The 17,052-nt window shown below is 38.5% G+C and overlaps 1 protein-coding gene across 13 annotated transcripts in view; it reads left to right on the forward strand.

Moving 5' to 3' along the window:
* PIKFYVE (phosphoinositide kinase, FYVE-type zinc finger containing) overlaps window positions 1–17,052 on the forward strand; it is an 82,187-nt gene that overhangs the window by 52,416 nt on the left and 12,719 nt on the right. For all 13 annotated transcript variants that reach the window (XM_025278133.3, XM_025278131.3, XM_025278129.3 and 10 more), the window contains 11 exons: window positions 31–102; window positions 983–1,154; window positions 3,395–3,573; window positions 5,377–5,490; window positions 5,949–6,057; window positions 6,160–6,314; window positions 7,456–7,546; window positions 10,184–10,244; window positions 11,797–11,934; window positions 12,751–12,871; window positions 14,189–14,284. In XM_025278133.3, the coding sequence (XP_025133918.1) occupies window positions 31–102; window positions 983–1,154; window positions 3,395–3,573; window positions 5,377–5,490; window positions 5,949–6,057; window positions 6,160–6,314; window positions 7,456–7,546; window positions 10,184–10,244; window positions 11,797–11,934; window positions 12,751–12,871; window positions 14,189–14,284 (1,308 nt within the window). The remainder of the gene's footprint in view (window positions 1–30; window positions 103–982; window positions 1,155–3,394; window positions 3,574–5,376; window positions 5,491–5,948; window positions 6,058–6,159; window positions 6,315–7,455; window positions 7,547–10,183; window positions 10,245–11,796; window positions 11,935–12,750; window positions 12,872–14,188; window positions 14,285–17,052) is intronic.

Here is a 17,052-nt window from a genome sequence, read left to right on the forward strand (position 1 = left end):
ATGTTTCTAAGAAATGATCTTTTCTTTTAGGATTGTAACAATGGAATTTTATGGAAAAAATGATCTTACATTAGGAATATTTTTAGAGAGATACTGTTTCCGGTAAGAACCAGTTTTCTCCTTATGTTCTATTTATGCTTTTTTTGATGCACAGAATTTCAACCTAAGTTGGAGCACTGTCGTTTGACCTTCCTGTTCCTGCCTTATATCAGGGCTTACTGTACAGAGAAGTAATCTGTTTTATATTCAACCCAGGAAGTCTTCTCCAGTTCATTTTTCAGATCTATGCCCATCTAATTGCCTTGCAGTCCTGCAGATTTTTTTTTAGGATGTCTGTTTTTACAGTGATTCAAATGAAAGACAAGAGAAACTAAGGGCCTCAGTTTAAATCTTAGTGCCTTCGCTTGCCACTTACATGACAAAGAGCAAGTGACTTAATCTTTGTGTGTGCATGCTCAGTCGTGTCCAACTCCTTGCGACTCCATGAACTGTAGCCTCCCAGACTCCTCTGTCCATGGAATTTTTCAGGCAAGAATCCTGGAGGGGGTTGCTGTTTCCTTCTCTAGGGGATCTTCCCAACCGAGGGGTCTAATCCGCATCTCTTGCGTCTCCTGCATTGGTAGGCAGGTTCTTTAGCACTAGCATCACCTGGGTTAATCTTTACCAGCCCCCTTTATAGTTTTTAACAAACTCCACAAACATCAAGAGTTTTAATAAGTAAAATGAGATGATGTTTTAGAAATGCTTGGCAAATGGAAGGTGCTTAACAAGTGGAATGTATCACTGTGATGTGGTTGAAAGCAGGGTGTTCAGCTCTGCAGGCTCGTAGCAGGACAAGTGGTACCCTGATCAGATCATCCACCATCATCCTTACTCTGGAGAGGATGCTGCACTTTATCGTATGCAGTCCTGATTAGCCAGCATTCACTATACGTGGCTCCTCGGTTTCATGGTTAATGTGAGGACTTTGTTTTTGTCAAAGGCCTTCCTATCAGTGCCCTAGCATGTTCTGTGATACCCCCATGGTGCACCACATTCGACGCTTTGTCCATGGCCAAGGCTGTGTGCAGATAATCCTGAAGGAGCTGGATTCTCCAGTACCTGGATATCAGCATACAATTCTCACCTACTCCTGGTGCAGAATCTGCAAACAGGTAAGTGTACCCTGTTGCTGTACTATTTTGTGTAGTATCATTTCTTTCTGTAGTTCTTTCTTTGTTGGGGAGGGTGGCCTCTGTTATTTTGGATTTGATATTTGTCTTTGGGCTCTTATTTATTTTACCTGCTGTATGTTCCCTTTAATGTTTATTTCCTGAAGGTTCCATTTTAGGATTTATCAGTTATTATATAAAATATAGGTACCATGTCCAGTAAAATATATGGAGACTTTATCTTGACCGTTCTTGATGATGTTTGTTTATTCATCAGTAAACACTTATTTAGCTCCGCGTAGGTACCAGGTACTGTGCTAGGCCTTAGGAATGAAGAAAGAACAAGGTGTTGGCTCCTGTCATCTCAGGGAGGAAACAGTCTTATAACACAATAATTACAGTATGCTAGAATGCTTGTGTAAGTTAGTCTAGGTCAACATTTCTGTCTTAAGAGATGCAGATGAGGCCATGTTTAATTGATCTCTGCTGTTTCTCATATTTATTCTTGGGGACAAAACTATATATTTTATTTCCTCTCTGTGCTTTTCTATCTCTGGAGGAAATACTTGGTGCTAGTATTTTGTTTTTAATACACACTTTTTATTCAAATTGTTTGTAATGTGTATGTGCCGAATTTAACTTCATTGTTATATTAATTGGCTTATTTTGGAGTGTGTTTGGAATCACATACAGGAATTAGACAAAATAATAGTGCAGCCTATTTCAGTATTAGTGGTTGAGGAGGGCAAAGTCAAAGATAGTTAGTCTTCAGTAGAAACATACATCTGTGAAATCATGTCTTGCAATAATTGGTCTTTATATGCTTGTTCTTCTAGGCCTTTAGTCATTGTTAGTCAGCTGGAAATATTTTGTTGTAGAATGTGTGAACTTTTGTAGATTGTCTAGTGAAATAAGTAACTTAAATTTGATCTTTATATCTTGTATGCTTGGTATATACGTATGATTGCAAAACAAAACTTCAGCCTTTGGGGTTATGCTAGAAAGGAAAAGGTAAACAGTTTTTGTTGCACAGAAGTGAAAAATTTTATGTGTCAAAAAAAAGTTACAACATATAAGACCCAATATTAATATACTTACTATTAAACTTCTGTAAGCCGTAATAGAAATAATAGGCAAAGGGCATGAGAAAGCAATTTAATACAAATGGCCAGTAGACATGTGCAAATACATGTTACTCATTAGTAATAATAAAAGATGAATAAATAAGTGAAGTATGTTTTTATTTATTTTTTAAATAAGTCACATTTCCAAGATATATAATTCCTGAGATCAGTAAGAAAGTAGGGAAATGGATACTCTCAGATACTGGTGGCAGTTGTGTCTCCAAATAGGTGTACTGGTTTATACAGTATAGCAGAAAGTATCAAAGACCAGATAAATGTTCATGCCCTTCTTTGACCTACCAATTTCCACTTTTATTAATTTATTGCAAGGAAATCGTTATGGATACTTAAAAGTGTGTTTTATATACCCACATTGAAAAGTTCATCAAAATAATGAAAAGCTTGAAATGTTTTAAATGCCCACCAATAGGGATTGGTTAAACATGTCCGTCGGAGAAGGCAATGGCACCCCACTCCAGTACTTTTGCCTGGAAAATCCCATGGACGGAGAAGCCTGGTAGGCTGCAGTCCATGGGGTCAATAAGAGTTGGACACGACTGAGCGACTTCACTTTCACTTTTCACTTTCATGCATTGGAGAAGGAAATGGCAACCCACTCCAGTGTTCTTGCCTGGAGAATCCCAGGGACGGGGGAGCCTGGTGGGCTTCCGTCTATGGGGTCGCACAGAGTCGGACATGACTGAAGCGACTTAGCAGCAGCAGCAGCAAACATGTCCGTATAATAGGATATTCTGCAGCTGTTAAAAATCAAGCTGCATAAGAATATTCAATGTGGGAAAATATGATATATTACTAATAATCAAGGTTATGAAGCTATAAGAAAGAGTTTTTATTTATAAACATCCTGGCTAAGGATATATGCTTTCATGTCTGGAAAGAAAGCAAACATACTAGCATATTGATGGTGGTGGTAGGGTTACTGATGACACAGTTTCCGTAGCCATCCCTCACCCCACCCACCTCTAAATATTTTTTTGTTTTTCTAGTTTTCTGCAGTCAGAATATTCTAGGTTTGTACTAAAGAAGAAAATACATTTTTTTTTTTAAAGAGATTCTCAGTATGTGATTAGATAACAAACAATTTATGCTGAATTTCAGGTAACACCAGTTGTCGCTCTTTCCAATGAGTCTTGGTCCATGTCATTTGCAAAATACCTGGAACTTAGGTTTTATGGGCACCAGTATACCCGCAGAGCCAATGCTGAGCCATGTGGTCACTCCATCCACCATGATTATCACCAGTATTTCTCCTATAACCAGATGGTGGCATCTTTCAGGTAAGAAGTCTGAGCATCCTTGTCACAGACACATACTCCCTGGAAGGCTTTGTAGCATTTCCACTGTTACTAGATTGAACTCACTTTTGGTGTATGTTGTTCCCCACCCATCAGCCTTGCAAATGTAGGGCCATACTCTGTGAAGAGCTTTCAGTGCTATTATTTATTTAATCCTTTAAGAAATGTGTTACTATTACCCTCACTTAGAGACCTTATAGCTACAAATAGAGCTAGCAAGTGATGGAGTCATGATATAAACTGGTAGATTTGCTATGGTAGGTGTGACTCTTAACCATTGCTTTTACATCTGAGAGCCTGTCAGAATTTTTGCTAAGACTACTTAGCATAAGGATAATTGGATAGAACTGGATAGAGCTGATATCACTAGTTCAAAGAATGGTTTTAAATGATTGAGAAAGCCTTCAGAATATATCCAGAATCTAGGGACTTCCCTGGTGGTCCAGGGGTTAAGAATCTGCCTGCCAACACAGGGGACATGAGTTTGATCTCTGGTCCAGGAAGATCTCATGCTGTGGAGCACCTAAGCCCGTGGGCCACAACTGCTGGGCCTGCCCCCTAGAGCCTGTGCTCTGCAACAAGGAAGCTACTGCAGTGAGAAGCCCACGCACAGCAGCAAAGACCCAGCATAGCCATATATATCCAGAATCTGAACATATCTCACCACCTTCAGCACTCCCCTTCTGAGCTGAATCTCTGTCGTCCTTCCCTAGGTTATTTCAATAGCCTCAACCAGCTTCCCTTTAGCTTCGCCCTGCAGCACAGCAGTCAGAGTGGTCCTATTGTATGAAAATCAGCTTAGGCCACCCTTGTGCTCTGGAGCCTCCAGCAGTGTCTGTTTCACCCTGAGTGAAAGCCAGAGTTCATTTATGGGTCTATAAGCCCCTCATACTCAGGCATCTTACCCCTCCTCCTCTCCCCTTGCTCGCCGTGTTTCAGCCTCGCTGGCCTCCGGGCTGGGCCTCAGTTATGCCAGGTAACCTCCTTCCTGGGAGCCTCTCATTGCTCTTCCATCTCTGTGCTGCCTGCTTCTAGACATTTGCTTATTTTTCCTTATTTTTTCAGATCTTTGTTCAGATTTCACCTGCCCTGACTCCCTCTCACCCCTAGCACTCCTTGCTTCTTTTTCGCCCTTTATTTTGCCCTGTAGCACCTACTCTCTGGCATAAGGTATGTTTTAAGTATTTATTTTTATTTATTGCCCAAGTCTTGTTGTTCCTGAATCATGAGAGCAGGAATTTTGGCCCTTGCTCAGCACCTAAAACAGCATCTGACACATAATAAGTCCTCAGAAAATATTTGTAATTGAACCTATTTCCTTTTTCAAGCAAGAGCTATTAACCATGAACCTAGGGCCTAGGTTGGATATAGTGTTTACTAGACAACATGAACTTCAAGTGGAAAGGAAACTCATGAAGAATCCTTGGGAGCTGAGAAGGTAGTGAATACCTGTGTCCAAGCTAATTGTGGGAAGGAGTTCCTCTCTCTTCATGGAGGTTTCTATCCCAGTCATTTGTTTTTAAAGCACACGAGGGTGGCCTCAGGCGATAAATGATGATAGCACAATGCAGGGGAAAAACAACACAGAACAAAATCTTTTTAAAACTGGGAAGGATATTGGTAATGATTGAAAGTGGTCTTCAGTATTTTTGGTTTGAAAATGCCATTTTATAGAAACTTTAAGATCTCTTATGCCCATAAGACTTAGTTGGCTGTCATGATACACTTCTACTCAAAATATTAAAATATTTTTCACTTTTCTACTATTGTATTTTCTCCTCTCAGTTATTCTCCCATTCGGCTTCTTGAAGTGTGTGTTCCACTTCCCAAAATATTCATTAAACGTCAAGTCCCATTAAAAGTGTCCCTTCTTCAGGATCTAAAGGACTTCTTTCAAAAGTAAGTTTCATTTTCTTTGATCATCTGTTTTTGTTTAGTACTGCCTGAAATCTGAACTACTTTAAATATCTTGTTTGTTCATTCAGCTTTCTTTGAAAACACAAATAACCTATTTTCCTAATTGTATTTTGTATATGTCTGATGTAAAAAGGGGAAAATGTAGACAATACACCAAAGTATTAAAAAAGAAATCAGACCCTCCCAAGCATAACAACTGTTAAATTTTGATGTACATCCTTTCAGGTCTTTTTTGTTCTTCAAAATTATATGTGATTCTTAATTAGATAAGATATTAGTAAAGTTCTGTGTATATCTTTTTTCTACTTTTTTAAAAAATTTATTTTAATTGGAGGCTAATTACTTTACAATATTGTAGTGGTTTTGCCCGTCTTTTTTCTACTTGTGTGAGATTAGACAGTTTTATTCTAACTTTTCTAAAGTGTTTAATGTTTGTTAAGAGTTTCACAGGTATATCTTGCTGTGGATGAAAGACTCGCATCTTTGAAAACTGATACATTTAGCAAATCAAGAGAGGAAAAAATGGAAGATATCTTTGCACAAAAAGAGGTAATTCATTTTTCTGACAGAAACCCAGAAGTTAGTTGTGAACTTGTTAGAAGTTCCTTTTGGGTGCGTCTCAGATTGCTGGAGTGGTTTTTGTTCCCCTAGATGGAAGAAAGCGAGTTCAAGAGCTGGACTGAGAAGATGCAGGCGCGGCTCCTGTCTTCCTCCATGGAGACCCCCCAGCAACTGCAGTCAGTCTTCGAGTCCCTCATCGCCAAGAAACAAAACCTCTGTGAGGTGCTGCAAGCTTGGAATAACAGGTGTGACTCTGCAGTCAGATGTTTCTTTCATATTATTGCAAAATGTGTTCTGCCATGATGTTTTTGATTTAAATATCCTTGTTAGTTGTGGATGTTGCCTTTTACTCTCAAGTTTAGGAGGTTTTATTTTTATCACTCCTACCACCCTCCACTTCTTTCATCCTTTAAAGTGCAGTTTGCAAAGATACAAAAAAAAAAAGATGAAAATAGCCTTTGTTGCTGTTTCTAATATAGTATGTGTGCTGCTACTGCTACTGCTAAGTCACTTCAGTCGTGTCCGACTCTGTGCGACCCCATAGACAGTAGCCACCAGGCTCCCACGTCCCTGGGATTCTCCAGGCAAGAACACTGGAGTGGGTTGCCATTTCCTTCTCCAATGCACGAAAGTGAAAAGTGAAAGGGAAGTCACTCAGTCATGTCCAACTCTAGCGACCCCATGGACTGCAGCCCACCAGGCTTCTCCGTCCATGGGATTTTCCAGGCAAGGGTACTGGAGTGGGGTGCCATTGCCTTCTCTAGTATGTGTGCTGACTGAATCTAATTTATCTGTAATAGTAAACCATGGAATAATTATTGGGTGTTAGGCCATGAGTTTCAACTGATTGTTTTGTGTATGTTATACCTGTATTTAAATATTTATTTGGGGAAATGTTTCCTTTTAATGCATATTGAAAAGTTCACTTGGATTAGTATGGCATTTATTTATTGAGCACTTGGATGATGCTAGGCACTAAGTAAGGCACCAGATGGACATGCACTCTTTTATTTGATTTTGAGTCCCACATGTGTATATACTGCTTTCATTTTACAGAGGAAACTGTGGCTCTACGAGACTAAGGGATTTGCCCAAGTTATATAGCTGTTGATTTTCAGAGCTGGGCTTTGGGCCTTGGTCTGTTGGTGTCTCATTATAACTTGCTGTTCTTTTCTAACCATAATCATATCAATAACAACTGATCAGTTGATTAGAAATAAAACTTACTGTTAGTTATTACAGCTGTAAAATCTATTGCATTTGAAATAGGAAAATTAATTTTTGTGGTTTCAAAGCTACAAGGAGAATATGTGTATGCATTATTCAGGATATTGGAAAGAAAACCATGTTCTTCTTTTCACTTTTCATTTTTTTCTTTAATTGTAGGCTGCAAGACCTTTTCCAACAAGAAAAGGGTAGGAAGCGGCCTTCAGTTCCTCCAAGTCCTGGAAGACTGAGACAAGGTGAAGAAAGCAAGGTAATGTTGTTTGTCTTGGGGCCTTCATTGTGATAAATAGAATTAATTTCTCTTATACCACTTAGAAGTGGTAGTTTAATACATACTTTATTGATAATGTTAGCGTTTTTAATTTTGAAGCAGTCAGGTTTCTTGGTATGACCTGGATTAATTTTTTTTATCTTTACCTGAAATAAAATACATTATAATTCATTTATATGAAATACTTATCAAAAGCTGCTGTCTACTGGCATCATTGAGGATAGCATCACAGAGGCAATAGGTGCTGTAAAGGAGAAGGTGTGGATGTACTGGGTGTATGCTGCTGCTGCTGCTAAGTCGCTTCAGTCATGTCCGACTCTGTGCGACCCCATAGACGGCAGCCCACCAGGCTCCCCCCGTCCCTGGGATTCTCCAGGCAAGAACACTGGAGTGGGTTGCCATTTCCTTCTCCAATGCACGAAAGTGAAAAGTGAAAGGGAAGTCCCTCAGTCGTGTCCGACTCTTAGCGACCCAATGGACTGCATAACAGAGTCCTATTTTACTATGAGTTTTGGGTGTTCTTTGTGCTTAAGTGGGAAGTTTTTCTTAAGAGGCCACACCAGGTTAGTTCTATATGTTGATTTAATTAACCTTTCCTAACTGTATTCGTTTTCTCTTGCTGTATAACACCTTACCCCAAACTTAGTGACCTAAAACATAAATCTGTTATCTCACAGTGTGTCAGGACTCTGGCAGAGTATATGGCTGGGTTCTTTGCTTGATCTCACAGCTGAGATGAAGGTTTGGATGGGGTGATTATTTGAGGCTCTTTTCCCAGGCTCATCTAGGTTGTTGGCAGAGTTCAATTCTAGTGGTTATAGGACTGAGGTCCCCCTTTCGTTGCTGACATTTGACTGGAGGCAAGTCTCAACTCCTCGAGGCTTCCTGATTCCTTGCAGGTGGTCCATTTCATCTTCAGAGCCTACAGCAGTGGACTGAATCCTTCTCATGCTTTATATCTCTTGAGTTCTTCTGTGTCTAACCTCTGGACACAGATTTAAAGGATGCGTGATTAGGTCAGGCCCACCTGCTTAATTTCCCTAGTTTAAGGCTAACTGATTTGTGATCTTACATACATGGTAGAATCCCTTCACCACAGTATCTGGATTCATGTTTGATTGAAGGTGTGTGTGCTATGTGTGTGTGTCTCAGGGTGCGCAGTTCTTTGGTATCATCACCAAATTCTGCCACTGTGCTAACCATGAACAGATGAATTAATGTCAGTGTATTTTAAGGACTTAATATTCTGATACCATGAGGGCTTTTGAGAGAATGTTTCTTTTTGTACAAGTGTATAGTACTTATAGCAGAGTATTTTCATGGAATGATGGGTCCAAGTGCCTTAGATCTTTGTATTATTTAGGAACACTGTGTCACTGAATTCTCCTTTTTGTCTCATAAATAACTGTGTAGGAATCACTTTTCCTTAAAGTTTGAGTGGGAGTAAGAATTATGAAGATGATTTATTAGTATTTTCAAGTAGTCTGGGACTGTTAATGGCTCTCACACACTGCTAGAGGCCTTTCTGTTTGCCTACTGATGAAACTGCAAAGCTAGTGCTGTAAGACATGGAATTGAAAATATAAAATCAGTTAATAGATGATTTTCTTTTTGAAAGATTGAAAGTTGATTTGAAAATCTGTAGCACTGCCTTTGTGTTTATATTCATTCATTTGATAAAGACTTATTGAGTGCTTTTAGACACTGTTCTGAGTGCAGGGCTCTCAGCGTTCACAAACGTGAACACGAAAGTTCACATTTGTGGATGAAGGCCGTAGTTACTGTTCCCATGGAACGTTTGTTTATGAGACTGACAATAAACAGATGAACCAATAAACATTTAAAAAACAAGTGGAAACAAAGCTGTGAGGAAAAAATTAACGAGAAATGGAGAGTAATGCCAAGGGAGTTGGTGATGATGAGTTATTTTATATAGGATGACCAGGGCGGTCGCTGCTAGAGTGAGCAAATCAAAGGACATTGTAAGTAGCAGTGTAAGAAATGACTTTTAATGACATTATACACAGGGCTGACAGTCATTTAAATATATATTTTATCAATGGATTATGGGACTTGAGAAAATCCAATGGATAATAAAAGGTTGCTGGGCTTAATGGATAATCATAAGTAGTTCCTGGATATTTTAATGGGTCTGTGAGCTACTGTGTAGAACAGAATTCTCAAAATGTAGTTCAAGGACCTTGGAGGTCCTAGACCCTTTCAAGGGCTCTGAGAGATTTCCCTTTTTCCACTGCATAACTGTGTGAGGCTAGATTATCTTTATAAGTTCAGTCATAATAATATAGCTCAACAGATTAAATGCAGAAGTAGAGAGGAATTTAACTGTCTTCTATTAAAAGAAGACTTTAATGTCTTCTAGACATTGAAATATTTGTAAAAGCATAAAACAATGTCACTCTTTTACCAATTAAAAAAAAATCTGTTTTTAATTAAAATGTATTGTTTATAGTAATATGTAATGGGTTTATTATTATTTTTAAATGAATCAATATCAATAATTCTTAAGAGGTCGAAAGCATAAGATTTACTTTGTTAAAATTTTTTTTAGTGTGATTTTAACATTTCCTTAAGAACATAATATTTCCTTCTCTACAGATAAGTGCAGTGGATGCATCTCCACGGAATGCTTCTCCAGGACTTCCAAATGGAGAAAAAGGTTGGTCCTTGAGTCTGGTGATCACCTGCCATTGAATTTAAAGACGTTTCTTAGTCTAGAAGTTGTTTAAACACTAAATTTTGAGAATTTTTTCTGATGCAGTCGGTCAGAGACATTTTTTTCCTTGCTGTAAAACGTTTGTAAGCAGTCTCAGTTTAAGATTATTATAAAATGCATTGCCTAAGTTAGGATAGAGAAATAGAGATCAATAGTGAAGTGAGTGAAAGTTGCTCAGTCGTGTCTGACTCTTTGCAGCCCCATGGACTAGACAGTCCATGGAATTCTCCAGGCCAGAATATTGGAGTGGGTAGCCTTTCCATTCTCCAGGGCTTGCTCAACCCAGGAATCAAACCCAGGTCTCCCTCATTGCAGGCGGATTCTTTACCAGCTAAGCCACTAGGAAAGCCCAAGAATACTGGAGTGGGTAGCCTATCCATTCTCCAGTGGATCTTCCCAACCCAGGAATTGAACTGGGGTGTCCTGCATTGCAGGCAGATTCTTTACCAGCTGAGCTACCAGGAAAGCCAGATGATCAATAGAGAAGGCTGCTTTTTAGGGGAAGAACAGAAAGATGAAACTGAATTTCTCTCTTAATTGTGTTACAGTTAAGTCCCTGGTTTCGTAGGAAAAAAAATCAGACAAAGCTTAGTTGATATTATTGTATTGCTAAAATCTTTTCTTGACTTAAGCCTGTTTTTTATCAATATTTCATTGAATAACTTGGTGCCACTCTAGGGAATTGGAAGGAAAATTTATTTAGACTATCTTGGTAGAATAGAAACTCAACTTGGAATTCTTGGCATTTTTCTATTATAATTAAGTGAATTTCCCCCTTGAGAATAAACGTGATTTTTTTCCCCTCAGTAGTGTCATAATTTCATTCCTTATTAAATTGAATGAGCAAAATATTTAAGTAGGCATTGTGAAGTGAAAGTCACTCAGTCGTGTCTGACTCTTTGTGACCCCATGGGCTGAAATAAAAACTTCATGGAATTCTCCAGGCCAGAAGACTGGAGTATGTAGCCATTTCCTTCTCCAGGGGATCTTCCCAACCCAGGGATTGAACCCAGGTCGCCTGCATTGCAGGCAGATTCTTTACCAGCTGAGCCATCAAGGAAGCCCAAGAATACTAGAGTGTGTAGCCTATCTCTTCTCCAGCGAATCTTCCCAACCCAGGAATCAAACTGGGGTCTCCTGCATTGTAGGCAGATTCTTTACCAGCTGAGCTACTAGGGAAGCCCAGGCATTATGGTCTGGTGCAAAGAATATTGGGGTGGTACTAGACTTGGTTGCCAGTCATCCTGCTGTCACTAATCATCCTGCTGTCACTAAGATCTGATTGTGGTCGTCATATAACCTGTCTGGATTTTTGTGTCCATTTCTAAAATTTCTGAAATTCATTTGTGAAATGACCTATGTAACTTTATTTAAGAAGCTAAAATTCTTTGGTTTATGAAGTAGAAAAAGGTTTTGGCCTATTGAAAATATTGTTATTAGGTAGAAATGGACATAATGTTTTAAAGTGACTCATTTGCATGGTGTTTTTCTTTAGAGGACCGCTTCTTAGCCACCCTCTCCAGTCAGAGCTCCACCAGTTCCCCCCATCTCCAGCTGCCTACTTCTCCTGAAGGCGTGCCTGAGCAGGCCATGGGAGGGCCCCCAGAACTCGATACTGCCAGCAGTTCTGAAGGTACAGGTCAAGTCACTATTTCTGTACTTCATCCAGTAAAGACGAACACTCTTGAGTGCTGGGGCACAATGCTTTCTTATCCCTTGGGATTTAAAATTTGTACCGTTGAAAGTGCTCTTTTAGATGTAGCTTTTTACCATATCCCTTCTTCAGTTGCACTGCTTGACATGTGACTGTCTCAGTAACAAAATGCTATTCAGCTTTATCTACTTTCTGGGGATATTATTAATATTTTCTTAAGTCTCATAAAGCACACGATTGTTCCCTTATCAGAAAGAAAGAAAATTTCAACCATTTCTCCAATGACAAACATTTGTTTTGCCAATAATAGATGTATGCCTTTTCCCTCTCTTGCCTTGCTTTCTGTTTAAGCACCAACTACTTAATTATAGTGTAAACTTGAAACATAACTTTTAAATTGCAATTAGGCTCAAATATAATAGCCACAGTGCTCATAACTGAGTTGAAGTGGCAACAGGAACAGCTGGGACTGAGTTCATGCATGCTTGGCCAGTAATTTCACCACGACTGCTGCCTGGCCCCTTGAGTGTAAGAGGCTGTTGATTGCAGGATGATCTCAACTTCAAACATGTTGAAATGTAAAAAAAATAAGCCCCTTGGGGGCCAGAGCTGTGTACGCTTCATGGTTGCTTCCTGTTAGATAGTCATTATTCCTAGATCAAAAATTTTACACCATAATTGGTAATTACGGTGTGCCCATGTCTGTGTTCCAAAAAGGAAAAGAAATATAGTTGACACTTTATACTTTTACTCTTCCTGAATATTAATGTATAAGTAGAATATTTTTCATTCTAGATGTATTTGATGGACATTTGCTGGGATCTACAGACAGCCAGGTGAAGGAAAAATCAACCATGAAAGCCATCTTTGCAAATTTGCTTCCAGGAAATAGCTATAACCCTATTCCATTTCCTTTGTAAGTATTATATAAGCCAGTGGCTGTTGGGTGGTTTTATTTTCACTTCATTTTAAAGATTTCTCTATGGATATACTCTCCATTAACTTTATATACGTATTTCTCAATCCAAAATTATCCTCCATTACCATAAAAGAGATGTCTTTTTGTATAATGTACTTTGTGGAACATGTAGTCTTTATATATTAACAGTAGATAAATAGATTAATAAAGAATTGCTTATATCTATATATACATTTTAAAAGATATACTGCTCCATTGAGGGCAGGAGGGGAAGGGGATGACAAAGGATGACATAGTTGGATAGCATCACTGACTCAATGGACTTGAGTTTGAGCAAACTCCGGGAGATAGTAAAGGACAGGGGAGCCTGGAATGCTGCAGTTCATGGGGTCGCAAAAAGTCAAACATGACTTAGCGATTGAATAACAACAACAATTGATCTCATGATCATAAAAACATATTGCTGATTGTTTATGAGGGTATTACTGACCCAGTACTTTACTGGGACATGGTGTGTTTCTAACAGTGGTGATGAATTGCAATGGCCCTTGCAAGGTTTTGTGTGATCTTGTGTGTACAAGGTTCTCTCATAGTGGGGGAAGAACATAGGCTGGCTGTGAGGGTTTTTCTTCCACTGGTTGACATGTCTGGCTATCAGCTGATGATGCTTGCTCCTGTGAAACAGATGTATGTTAATATGGATTTTGTTCTCAGTTGACTTCTGTATTTATTTATTCAGTTAATGTTTAAACTTACAGAGTGGCAGCTTTAGTGCCTCAGGACGTAGAGAAAGATCAGTAAGGGAAATTCCTGCTTTCAGGAGCTCATGTCTTGAGCTATGTGTTCTGTGGTATAAATGTGTAAAAGGCCTCTGTTTTCTCTGCTTCAGACTTGAATAGTTTATGTCATTTACTGCTGGACTAGTGGTACATTTCCACAGTTTCCAAAAGACTTTTCTTTCAAACTTATAGTAGAACAAAATCTCTTAAACTTCTGCTATTCATTGTAAATACCTTTTGAGATAAATATGGCCCAACGTCTTGCCAACGTGGAAAACTTTGTTTGATGATTCCAGGACCCTCTGATTTGAAAAACAGTTCTGATAATTTTCAGTTGCCTTTAAAAACTTTCTGTTGATCTGTTTTCCTTGGCTGTTTGTTCCAGTTCTGCATACATTTTGGCTTAATTATGTTCATGTAATTATGCATTATTTAGTTAACTTAAAATTGTCCTGAGATTTACTTGTAATTGTGCTAATGGGTTGTATATGTGATTTTCTGCTAATTTTGTTCTGATTTACATGTTTTTGAACAGTGATCCAGATAAACACTACTTAATGTATGAACATGAACGAGTGCCCATTGCAGTCTGTGAGAAGGAGCCCAGCTCCATCATTGCTTTTGCTCTCAGGTATTACTCATAGGGCTTTTCCACCTGTGTTTGTATTTTTATATTTTATGTGAATTTATTTATTAATTGCTGTATTGTTGAGCTCTGTTACATAGAGTAGAGCAAAATATAAGTAAATGTAAAGTAGTAAATATAAGTAGAGAATATATATCCTTTGGGTGCGACAGTTTATTCTTTTTGTATCTGGTAATGTACTGTTTACCCAGGTATTAACAGGATGATTCTTAAGCAAGCTTCTAATAATTAAGTTAACTAGGCAAGTTCTTTGCTAATTCTTATATCCTCTGTCCATTCTCTATATTATAATACGTGTCCATTATATCCTTTCCTTTGGTTTATATATTGATATAATACTTGGAACATAGCTGCCTTTAATCCTCTGAATATCTTTTTTGTGTTTTTCATTTATTTCCTTCTTGCTTCCCACACATAGAAGGTCAAGTTTCCCTAGAGTAATGCTGTTCCTAGGCCTTAACTCATTTACATGCCCACAATTATGTGTCTTAAAGAAGGGCCCCTGTTTAGAAATTTTTATATATCGTGTCTAAAATAACAAAGCTTTTTAATATTAATGATGTCTTGGCAGTGATAGTACCTAGTTTAAGTAGAATCTAAGATGTTTAATAAAAATTTTTTTCCCTATTGAAAGACATTGAAATTAAAATTTTATTTTTATTATTGGTTACAAGTTGTCCATTTATTCAACAAATATTTGAATGTTGCAATGTGTGGTATACTAGGTACTGGGTATAAGGAGAAACAAGATAGATTTATAGACTTCAGCATTTATAGAGTTTAGAGTTACTATTTGGACAATAAGGAGTTTTTTCCTTTAGAAGATTCCATATGATACATTTTTTTATCATTGCCTTTTGATGTTCATGAAGTTTTTGCTTCTCATTTTATTGGTTAGTCAACTGGAAAAGGTCAGTTTTCATTCCAATTCCAAAGAAAGGCAATGCCAAAGAATGCTCGAACTACTGCACAATTGCACTCATCTCACATACTAGTAAAGTGATGCTTAAAATTCTCCAAGCCAGGCTTCAGCAATACGTGAACTGTGAACTTCCAGATACTTAGAAAAGGCAGAAGAACCAGAGATTAAATTGCCAACATTTGCTGGATCATCGAAAAAGCAAGAGAGTTCCAGAAAAACATCTATTTCTGCTTTATTGACTATGCCAGAGCCTTTGACTGTGTGGATCACAATAAACTGTGGAAAATTCTGAAAGAGATGGGAATACCAGACCATCTGATCTGCCTTTTGAGAAATCTGTATACAGGTCAGGAAGCAACAGTTAGAACTGGACATGGAACAACAGACTGGTTCCAAATAGGAAAAGGAATACGTCAAAGCTGTATATTGTCACCCTGCTTATTTAACTTACATGCAGAGTACATCATGAGAAACGCTGGGCTGGAGGATGCACAAGCTGGAATCAGGATTGCCAGGAGAAATATCAATAACCTCAGATATGCAGGTGACACCACCCTTATGGCAAAAAGTGAAGAAGAACTAAAGAGCCTCTTGATGAAGGTGAAAGAGGAGAGGGACAAAGTTGGCTTAAAGCTCAACATTCAGGAAACTAAGATCATGGCATCTGGTCCCATCACTTCATGGCAAATAGATGGGGAAACAGTGGAAACAGTGTCAGACTTTATTTTTCTGCTCCAAAACACTGCAGATGGTGATTGCAGCCATGAAATTAAAAGACGCTTACTCTTTGGAAGTAAAGTTATGACCAACCTAGACAGGATATTAAAAAGGAGAGGCATTACTTTGCCAACAAAGGTCCGTCTAGTCAAGGCTATGGTTTTTCCATTGGTAATGTATGGATGTGAGAGTTGGACTATAAAGAAAGCTGAGCGCCGAAGAATTGATGCTTTTGAACTGTGGTATTGGAGAAGAGTCTTGAGAGTCCCTTGGACTGCAAGGAGATCCAACCAGTCCATCCTAAAGGAGACCAGTCCTGGGTGTTCATTGGAAGGACTGATGCTGAGGCTGAAACTCCAATACTTTGGCCATCTCATGTGAAGAGCTGATTCATTGGAAAAGACTCTGATGCTGGGAGGGATTGGGGGCAGGAGGAGAAGGGGACAACAGAGGATGAGATGGTTGGATGGCATCACCAACTCAGTGGACATGGGTTTGGGTGTACTCTGGGAGTTGGTGATGGACAGGGAGGCCTGGCATGCTGGGGTTCATGGGGTCGCAAAGAGTTGGACACGACTGAACAACTGAACTGAACTGAACATACTGCATGAATAGATAAGAAAGGCAGGAAAGTCAATGAAAAAAATATGTGTTTTTTACTATTAGGAAGCGGATTTTCTAGTTGACGTCACCTTTTTCTAATATCTTGGAAAAATAATACATGTTCACATCTGATTTATCTAAATCAGGGTTCCCAGGCTGCTAGTTGGATTTTGCTGGACAGTGCAACCTTAAAAAAAATGTTTTTTTCTTAAAGTTGAGCACTTTTAAGTTGAAAAGCACTCTCAAGTCCCTTTCCTCCCTATTACACTAAATGGTGAAGTTTCATGCTTTTCAATTAGCTGTTCAACCCCCTGAAGGCATTTGATCTAAATGTTAGTATGGAGGCCTTCACAATCATTGTTTAGGATATTGAGTCTGGCTGGTGTGTTGGATTATATTTTGTATTATTTTTTGGTGTACATATTGACTTTCTTCATGAAGTTTCTACTTGATAATTTTTGTTATTTAACTCTAATGTTATTTGTCTAAGTACATTAGATGTGGATGCTTA

Source organism: Bubalus bubalis, chromosome 2 (assembly GCF_019923935.1).
Source record: "Bubalus bubalis isolate 160015118507 breed Murrah chromosome 2, NDDB_SH_1, whole genome shotgun sequence".
Lineage (NCBI taxonomy): Eukaryota > Metazoa > Chordata > Mammalia > Artiodactyla > Bovidae > Bubalus > Bubalus bubalis.